We start from the raw sequence: 10,423 nt of genomic DNA, 5'->3' as shown, positions 1-10,423 counted from the left end.
ATAAGGAGTGCACTTCATTTACTGTGTGTTAATGTCCGTTGATGCAGGATGCTGGGGGGGTGGTCTCCAAAACATATATAGTACCAGGACCTAAAGTAATGTTAAGGTGCCCCTTGCAGAAATGTGCACTTTGAAATCAGGATTAGATCTGCAAATGCAGTGAGTTGACTGATTCTGGTCTGGCATCATCACATGAAACAGTGGTTTCTCGGTTTAAAAAGCGATCGGTCCAATGAGCGCTGCAGGGAGACTAACGCCATTGTCAAGCTGTTGTCAAGCGTGGTCAAGCTGTGCGCCAGAACCTAGGAGGAATACTAACAACAATGGTGACCACTATAGACAAGACAGACGCTGCTATCAAGCTATTTTACATAGATGGCATGTCTTCTCAATATCGCCTAACATCGTAGTTTGTTTTTACTTTGCTTCACTCCACTCTTAAAACCCCAGCAAAACCAGTATGTTGGCATAGCTATGCATCATGGCTATGTGTCGACTTAAAATAACGTTAGATTCAGTTGGATACATTGATCTCTAGTGAATGATTAGGGAAAATCGAATCCCCCTCCCCCACGGCCTTCAGTTAGACTGGAGGCAACGTCAGACTGAAGATAGAAATGGAGTGTGATGAGCGAGCAAATCTGTTTGATATCAGGCAACAGTGATGAATGAAAAATAAAGAATTTAACAGTTGCCAGATCTGGTTAGGTGTACATGGACATCTGGGAGTATTATAATTCCCACTTGGACAACATGGAAGAAGCAGGAGGCGGGAGACCCTGTAGGCAACGTCAATGTTGAGCGTGTGTTTTTACTGACCAGAGGGATTTCAGCCGGCGGCCCGGTGCAGTCAGCTCGGCCCACTCCGATCAGGTAAGGTTTGTGTTGAGGCTCCGGACTGGGAGGAAGGGTCGACTCCGGACTGGGAGGAAGGGTCGACTCCGGACTGGGAGGAAGGGTCGACTCCGGACCTGACAGGACAACAGAAACATGGTACTTGTCAGTTTTAAAGTACTATACTGCTGCTCTTTTATGTTGTAGCTCGTTACAAATCATCAATCATCTTGTTATCTAAATCACCACTTTCTAAATCACCGTTCAGTATTCATATTGTTATTCTTCCTGTCAGGCAGCCATTATTTTCAGTTAATTTCTATGAAAAATCAACCTGCAGAGACTTAAAACTATTAAAGCTTAACTTTCTGTGGATTTTAAGTTCTAGATTTTTCTCCTTGTTAACAAACCCCATTAGCAGAGCCAACAGTACGTCAACATGCACATGGGATTTGTCCACAACAAGAAAAATATAGACCAGACTTATCAGAACATAATGAAGAAATATTCAAGTTTTTATGCTTTCAGTTCTATGTGTAAATGTGTAGATGTGTCCTCACCTGTGTCTTCTTTCCAGGTAACCATCAGAGTGATCAGTGACACACTCACAGCCGTCATGAGGATGAAGAGGATGCCCAGCGTCACCTCCAGAACAGAAAAACCACAGCACACAGACTTCTTGCCTGCCATACTGTCTGTTAGCACAGGAGAGAAAATTTCACATTTTTCTTTTAATCATCCTCTCACTGATCATCAACACAGAAACACAGGAGTCCTCTGATTACTGTAACCCCACTACAGGTTAATGTTCAGACCATCAGTTTGAATTATTTGTTTTTGAGAAATCTGTTTCTTTTTGGGTCAGTTTGACTGTAAATACTACAATACCCATGAGCCTCAGCTGCCATGGAGAAAAAATCAGCAGAGGTGTGAGTCAGAAAGTGAACTGTTGAATGTTTTGTCATTTTTAGTTTCAGTTTGGGCGACACAGAATTTGAAGCTCTGTGATTGGATGTTTGTTGCTGAAATGCATCTTGGGAGTCATAGTTGTCTTCTCTCCTTATGGTTTTTTTAGCACACAGTCTTGTAGCTTTGACTTTTCCACAAAGAACCAGCAGCCTGTTGTACCAGCTGAATGTTAGTTTGATCCTAACTAGGCATTAGTTGAACTGTGTTGTAACAAGATAAGTTCATACTGCCTCCATATACTCAGAGACTCAGTCACTCAGGCTTCTCAGCACAAACCTTATGGGGAAAATACAAATGTTTTTAGGGCCTGAGCCCCAAAGGGGCGAAGACCCTCTTGTATCTGTTCTGTTTCTTTCTTTCTTTCTTTTTCTTCTTTCTTTATTATTCCGCCACTTCAACCCTAAATTTGACCCCCTAAACATGCTCAAAAACTCACCAAACTTGGCACGCAAATCAGGCCTGGTGAAAAATTTGATAAAATGTAAAAATTAACCCCCAAAGTGTCAAAATGTGCTAGATAGCGCTACCTATGTATCTAAAATGGCCACCACAGCCCGTAGGAATGTCGTAGAAAGATCGAACCAAAACTCAATTATTCATCTCAACAAGACCTACAAATCATATGCTGACACCCCTGACCTAAATCCAACAAGAAGTCCACAATACACCCATGAAAATATGACTTTGTGCCAATTTTGGACCCCGAACAAACGTTATCTCCTCCTAGGCTGTTAATGGTATCAGCTTCAAACTTTAATACGTGACTTATCACTCTGTGCTGAACAAAAGTTGTTAAAAACTTTGTAATAACTTGAATGGTTTAGATTTTATAAGCCCCAAAAGTTGGAGTGCCACATCGCACCTTACAATGTAAACCAATGGGGAGGCAATCTATGGGCATGAACTTTGTGCCAAACTGAGGTGTCTGATGTCTAAACTATAAGTCAGACCACTTTCAAACCTGTATCAATGGATTTGCAATGAAAATTCCTACTAAAATGTGATTTTTAATGTAAGATTTGGCCAAAGTCATGGGATTTATGAAGATATTTCCACTAGAAGACTGCTCTGAAATCCTGCTCTCAATCTGACAGGGAGAAGGAGGAAAGAAAGGCGGGGGATAGGTGTGACAGTTGAATGTAGCTCAGTTTTATAGGATATAGCAGAAAGGTCTATATACTTACAGTACATTATATACAAACTTTGTATGAAGTTTGGGGTTATTATCATTTATTTTACAATAATTGTAGGTCTTATATGTATAATCAGTAGTGGGGATGACCTATGAGGGGAAGGGAAAAAATGGAGTGAGAGTGACATAAATAAAATAAAATATATGAAATATTCAATACTCAATTATTGCAATATGAGGCATGATACCTGACAGATTTTAAATTCAAGTGAAAGGGCCAAAAACTTAATTTTGATGACACAGGTGTGAGAAAGACAGACATGTCTCACCCTGCAGAAAATTCTCATCCTCACACCGTTGAGATTTGATGTTTCGCCATGACAGAGGAAGTTGCTATAACTTTATTGTACATGCTCTGGTCACACCATACTTTACATGTTTGTAAAGTCAGACCTGTCAGCCCAGGTCTGGAGACATCTACATGCCTGTGACGGAAACCCTTGGACTGCACCGCACCCAAAGTGCGCAAGGGTGTGAAGGCCCCTTCAACGCTGCTTGCAGCTTTAATTTTACTTGTTATCTGGCAGCAGTTTGCATCTTTCAAAGTATTTCTATGATTGTGTTAACTATCTGCCTGGGATGAAAATATCTTTGTTTGCTATTTTCACAAACTGTGCCCAGCTTTCAGAAACAGAACTACAAATATGGCTGCACTGTTCTCTTCTTCACTGTATGAGCTGTATACCTTAGTCCACTGTGGACATACATATTGAAAATTTTAGCTTTCATCACCAAACTAGTCACAGTAATTTACGTTACTTATAATAACATGAATTATTGCTAATTAAACTTAGCAAGATAGCTGACTAGCATGGTAGTATGATAAAAGTAAAAATCTGCCTCTAACCAAGTTGTAATAGATTGAAACTGACTCAACTAATCTTCTAATGTTTTTGATTAAAAAAATAAATCAATTTTAGGTTTCAAAACTCTTGATTGAGTAAGTTTTCTGCTCCTTTAACCCTCACAAAGAATAACATTACAGAGCCAAGTTAATGCAGAGGGGCATGAAATACTCAGATCCTTTACTGCAGTAAAAGTACCAAAACAACAATGTGAAAATACTCCATTACAAATAAAAGTCCTGCATGAAAAATCCTACCACAGTAAAAGTACATAAGTATTATGAGCTTGATGTAGTTAAAATATTGCAGTAAAAGTACATAAGTATTATGAGCTTGATGTAGTTAAAGTATTGCAGTAAAAGTACATAAGTATTATGAGCTTGATGTAGTTAAAGTATTGCAGTAAAAGTACATAAGTATCATGAGCTTGATGTAGTTAAAGTATTGCAGTAAAAGTACATAAGTATTATGAGCTTGATGTAGTTAAAGTATTGCAGTAAAAGTATATAAGTATTATGAGCTTGATGTAGTTAAAGTATTGCAGTAAAAGTACATAAGTATTATGAGCTTGATGTAGTTAAAGTATTGCAGTAAAAGTACATAAGTATTATGAGCTTGATGTAGTTAAAGTATTGCAGTAAAAGTACATAAGTATTATGAGCTTGATGTAGTTAAAGTATTGCAGTAAAAGTAGTGGTTTGGTCCCTCTGACTGATATATTATTATATATGACATCATTAGATTATTAATAGTGAAGCATCAGTGTTAGAGCAGCATGTTACTGTTGTAGCTGCTGGAGGTGGAGCTAGTTTACACTACTTTATATACAGTTAGCTAGTTTAGTCCAGTGGTTCCCAACCTAGGGGTCGGGCCCCTCCAAAGGGTCAGCAGATAAATCTGAGGGGTGGTGAGATGATTAATATGGAAGCTGAGAATGGCCATGCTTGCAATTTTTTTTTTAGTGTCATTATCTTGAGATCATGAGTTAATCATTTTGTTATCTCAAGATAACAAAGCTCGTTTTCTCATGATAACAGGTTAATTTATCTTGTTACTGTGTTGTATAGCAATCAAAGAAAGGACTGCATCAGTATAATACAGAACATGAATATGTGACACTTGTTTATTTAATATGTACTGTGTATGTAATATGGGGTATATACGTGAATCTTATGCAAACTGCTTTGGAAACAACGTGTTTTTTTTCATGCCAATAAAATTATTTGAGCCGATAGATAGATAGATAGATAGATAGATAGATAGATAGATAGATGGATGGATGGATGGATGGATGGATGGATGGATGGATGGATGGATGGATGGATAGATAGATAGATAGATAGATAGATAGATAGATAGATAGATAGATAGATAGATAGATAGATGATAGATAGATAGATAGATAGATAGATAGATAGATAGATAGATAGATAGATGGTAGCATGGCTCTTCTGATCTCTGATAGACATCATAAGTAATAAGAGGAAACAACCTTTTGTCTTCTTGTGATAACAAATTGATTATAACTCGTGATCTTGAGATAATGGCATAAAAGAAATATTGCAAGCACGGCCGTTCTCAGCATCTATAGATTAATAGGAAAATAAAGAAGAAAAAACAAAGTTCTGATACACAAATCTGTTTCCAGTTTTTGGACTTTTTCTCTAATCTTTGATTTTTGCTGAAATATTGGATCATTTGAACATTTATTGAAATGAAAGCATGTGAGAAGTTTAGAGGGAAAAATCACTATTTGGTGGAGCTGTTAACAACTCATAGACATGTGAAATGTGACCCCGACTACACACTGCTTTTTGTAAGACGTCAAAAGCCAAAAAGGTTGGAAACCACTGGTTTCATCTTTAACAATGTGTTGTATTTTAAAAGCTTGTTATATTATCCATTGTGTCAAATCTTCATCTGAAAAGTAACTAAAGCTGTCAAATAAATGTAGTGGAGTAGAAAGTACAATATTTCCCTCTGAAATGTAGACAGTAGCATCACATGGAGATACTCAGTAAATAAGTACCTCAAAACTGAATTAAGTACAATATTTGAGTAAATGTACTTAGTTACTGTCCAACACTGGTTAATGAATAAAATAAAAATTAAAGTTACATAAAATGTTAAGAACTTTCTAATTCTTTCCTCTAATTCTAAGGTCACAGTGTATTTTGCTCTTATGCCAAATAATAGTTTCTCCTTCTTGTTGAGGCAGATACAGAATTCTTCCTTAAACTCAGAGACAAGACTGTGGTTTTACATGATCGTCCAGCTGCTGTAAATGACTGGATGAACTTCCAACAGCTCCAAAAGCTGCTCTGAGGTCTGTTTCTGTTGGAAAAGTTTGTACAACTTCAAGGAATCACAAAAGGATCAAACCAGACACGAATGTTAAACAGATCCCAGTTCAGACATGAAATGAATCTGTGTTGAGACAAAACGCTTGTACTCACCTTCAGCTTCTGGAGTAAAACACAAGAAGGAAAGTTTACAGCTCAGATCCACAAAGCTGTTATCTGACTGATGAACAGTGGAGAGTGAAGAGAGAGTGTGTTTCACTCTCAGTCTGCAGGTAATCTCCTCTCTCACTCCAAAGGTCACACACCTGAGCTACACACCGATTATAGATTATAGATTACAGATAAAACATATTTTACAAGTAATAAAGCCACAATAAATTAATTCACACTGTTATCAAACTGTTTTTTATTTCTCTTCCTCAGAAACTCAAGGTCCACTTACTTGCTTGTTCTGGCAGAATGACCTGATCTTCATCTTCATGTTGTCATGGAGCTGTAGATGTTCAAACTTTCCTTATTATTCTCGTACTTTCAGGCACAACAGCAGTCATGTTGTGTTTTTAGATGTTTGTTTCTCTTTGTGGTCATTTTGTTTTTTTACATTTTGTGAGTAAAGTAGAACTTTCAGGTTGTGCTGTTGGTTCAAAAAGACTCCTGTCTCCTGTCTTCCACACTGACTGTCAGAACAGATATCATATTAAATCCTGCAGCTCGCTGTGCAAAATATTACAGGAAGCCATCAAAGAAAGTCTGTGATGCAGCTTCTACTTTCTTAAAGCAGAGCAGTCAAACTGATATCAATTGCTTTACTATTTTTACTGACATGTTAGTGTCGCCTCAGTATGTTGTGAAGGGAAAAAAAGGGCCAAAATCCACAGTGTGTCCACACAGTCATATAAAAGTCTCTGTGAAGCTTATATGAGGCTTCAGCAGTCTGAGTTAGTCATATCAAGTGGATATCTGACACATTTACAGTCTTTTTAGCATCAAATTCCCTCTTTGTGTTTCCTCGGACAGTGTTTCCCTGTTGAGCTGCAGGTGGAAGTATAGTAACAAAAAGAGGAACTTTGGCACTAAAAAGACTGTAACGTTGAAAGATATCTACTTGATTTGACTCATTTGGACACTGAAGCTTCGTATTAGCTTCAGATAAACTTTGAAATACATTTTTGCATTATGAAGGGATCTTCTAATGGTCAGTATGAACAGGAGGAATGATTACAACAAGAAAAACAGGTTTCAATGTTCATTTGGGCTCCTGACTGTTGTTTTAACACACACTTGATAGGTTGTGAATCGGTCCTTTAAGCAGCTGTAAAGCCATTATTTGCTGCTCATAAATATGCTTAAAATCAAAGTTGAAATAGTTATGGATCCCTGGTCAATTAGAGATTTTAAACCTGTTGCTTTATGTGCATGACATCAGACAGGTCACATGTGTTTTCACCTGACATTGAGTATGTTTACATGCACATTAGTATTCTGGTTTTGATCATATTCAGGCTGTTTACAAAGAACATGAGAAACCTGGTTATTCATCTCCCTCAGCCTCTTATTTCTGCACCGATTGACTCAACAGGTGAGGTAATTGTGAGCGTGCAGCAGATAATGATTCACATCAGAGAGTCAAACCTCCACCAAACACTCTGTTGAAACCAGTTAGTTTGACTTTAAAGTGTGTGTTTAGCAGACTGAAGGTAACATCTTAACCAGCAGAGTGTGAAGAGAAAACCAACCAAAACTTTCTCACACAGTGACGTTCTCTCCTTCTGCAGCCAAGAACATCCAAAGCAAACACTCAACAAACAGTAGCATCATGTGACAGTGTGAGGGTTCATGTGTAGTTTGTGTCCTGCTGAAAGCTCAGATATACAGTCAGTCTGTGGATACAACTAGATGGAACTAATACAGACAACAGAGACATCTAGTGGTGGAACATGTTCATTTCAGCAGAGTTCAAGCTGCTTTTAGCTCCAATACAAGTCAACTCCATCTGTCATTTGGTTCTTCATCACTTCAGTGATGTCATGTGATGTTTCTGATGGAAGCTGCTCTGTATTTGTTCCTCTGGATCCTCCACTAAGTTCCCCACCTGTCCCATCATTTCTCTACACCAACAGCTGTTTGACACAAGACTTTACACCCAGCAGCTGCTCACAAACACACTCTACATCTGACTTTTACTGATGCTGGAAATATTTATTTGAAGTATATGTGAAGTTACAGACTAGATCAGAGAGAAAGAAAGAAAGAGATCAACAGATATTCTGCTGTTCGTTCTGGAGAATTAGTGCACAGGACGAATCTTCATGCTGATGGCCTTCAGGGAGTAGTTCCAGCCCTTCCACTGGTACCAATCCACTCCTGTATAAATCAAGGTGCTATAAGCCCCCCAGCGATAAAGCCCGTTGGAGTTTGCATAGAAACAGTTGTTGTACCAGAACCCCCCCAGGTAGAGTTGGGCACAGTTGTTGCTGCTGGAGTCCTGGTCTTTGTCGAAGGTGGTGAACTTCTGTCCATTGTGATGAATCAGGGCGTCTCCTACAGAAACACAAGAAAACAACAAGTGTCTGATCACAACACTACTGCTAATGACACCATATTATATAATATTATATAACTAATAAAAATATTATATAACTATTAACTTATTAACACTACAAATTTCACTACTAATACAGTACTACTCTTTGGCTGCCACTTGTACAAATACTTTTAGTACTACTAGTACTGCATCTGCTGCTGCTACTGTAACATAACAACATACAGTATGTCATGTAGACAAGAACTGCAAAAGGTCCAACGGACATAAACACTTGAAACCTGCTCGGCCTCATTTACATTGTTTCCCTTTAAATGTGTTTATAAAAACCAAAGCTTCCATGTAATTAATAAAACATGAGCAGACCACAGATTTGTTGTTACTGATTTGAAAATCTTTGTGAATCTGTCTTTAGCTGAAAGAATCAAGCAAATAATCCAATATAAGGACAGAAATCTTCAGTGTCTCCATGTGGAAACTAAACATCAGAAAAACAAAACTACTACCTGCTAACAGTAACTGACCTGCTCCTCCATTTTTGAATTCAGACACATGAAGTCTGTATCCGTAGAACTCTGATTCGATGGAGAACGAGGAGTAACGAGCAAATGCTTTTTTTCCATTGAAGTCCTCCATGTCGACCAGCAGCTCGACCTTCTTTCCCCGAGTCAGATGGAAGAGATTCTCAAGACCTGAAAACACACAAACATGAAGTCACATCAGAGTTTAATGTTTGTTTTTATGAACAGTTTCATGAAGTCACATGACTGTTAGTTTGGTTTAATTTCTCACCGAGCCAGTACTCTCCAGCAGCGCTACCAAAGCCCTTCTTGTAGTGATCCCAGGGCCTGTAGAAGTTCACCGAGCCGTCCATCCTCCTCTGGAACACCTGGGGGGGATTAATTCAATAAACACACAAGATCTCTGACAGCTCATGATTTAATATAATAAATAATAAATCAGTTCATACTGAAAACCACTTGTGAATTGATGACTACAGTTCAGAAACTCACCGTCCACCGTCCTCCTACTGAGTCCATGTCACAGTACACCTACACACAAACACACTTATTAGTCAATATGATCCTTTAGTTAAAACTATATTCAATCAATCAGCAGCTGCCACATCTTGAGGCTGAAGTATCTTAAAATGTAGCCGACGGCCGCTAGCTACTGTAACTCGCTCCCATTCAAAAAGCCTCAACTTCTCTCTAGAAACACTGAGTCAATCATGTTTTCAAAGAGCCATTCTGGTCTCAATCTCTAAACTCAGACCCTCTGATAAGAATGCTGGTGGTCATTTTAGAATTTATTGCTCCATTTAATTTGAAGACTTATAGTTTTGATGTCTGATGTGTAGGCATTGATTGACATCTGTGATTGACAGTTGGCTCACCTGCTGCTGTTCTCGGTTACAAGACTCGCACTCAATTGAACTGTTGTTACAATATTTAATTAAATTTAAATTTACTTGATTATGACACCTGCCCTGTTAGCACAGTGTAGCTAAAGTATCCAGCATTATCCCAAATATGCAATGCTCAGTGTTCCCCGTAAGCTAGCGCTAGCTTGGGTCCAAGGTAGCGGATGTGTTTCCAGAGCATGAAAGGCAACACCCTGCACTCCTTATCTGGAAGCCTTTGGCTGCAAATGAAAAAGATGGAGCCGACCAGAAGCTGCAACTCTGGGCTTCAAACCAGCTCCAATGAAACCAACAGGTGACGTTACACCTCGCTAT

General features: G+C 38.5%; 2 protein-coding genes across 2 annotated transcripts in view; both read right to left on the bottom strand.

Annotated features, from left to right (window-relative positions):
• The window catches only part of asah2 (N-acylsphingosine amidohydrolase 2), a 22,465-nt gene extending 15,841 nt beyond the window's left edge, over positions 1-6,624 (bottom strand). The window contains exons 1-5 of the mRNA XM_042398052.1: positions 6,586-6,624; positions 6,297-6,305; positions 1,723-1,735; positions 1,395-1,529; positions 820-971 (exon numbers count right to left, since the gene is read on the bottom strand). Of these exons, the coding sequence (XP_042253986.1) occupies positions 820-971; positions 1,395-1,529; positions 1,723-1,735; positions 6,297-6,305; positions 6,586-6,624 (348 nt within the window). The remainder of the gene's footprint in view (positions 1-819; positions 972-1,394; positions 1,530-1,722; positions 1,736-6,296; positions 6,306-6,585) is intronic.
• A 1,716-nt stretch (positions 6,625-8,340) lies between these two features.
• LOC121886799 (microfibril-associated glycoprotein 4-like) lies at positions 8,341-10,217 on the bottom strand. The gene is made up of 4 exons (XM_042397132.1): positions 9,699-10,217; positions 9,478-9,574; positions 9,210-9,377; positions 8,341-8,684 (listed from the first exon to the last, which is right to left on the bottom strand). Exons 1-4 carry the CDS (start codon positions 9,723-9,725, stop codon positions 8,431-8,433), a joined length of 546 nt encoding a protein of 181 aa, XP_042253066.1. The 5' UTR covers positions 9,726-10,217; the 3' UTR covers positions 8,341-8,430.
• Between the last annotated feature and the right edge of the window lie 206 nt (positions 10,218-10,423).

This window comes from Thunnus maccoyii, chromosome 20 (assembly GCF_910596095.1).
Source record: "Thunnus maccoyii chromosome 20, fThuMac1.1, whole genome shotgun sequence".
In the NCBI taxonomy this organism is placed as follows: Eukaryota; Metazoa; Chordata; class Actinopteri; order Scombriformes; family Scombridae; genus Thunnus; species Thunnus maccoyii.
This window is presented reverse-complemented; position numbering and strand designations above follow the sequence as displayed.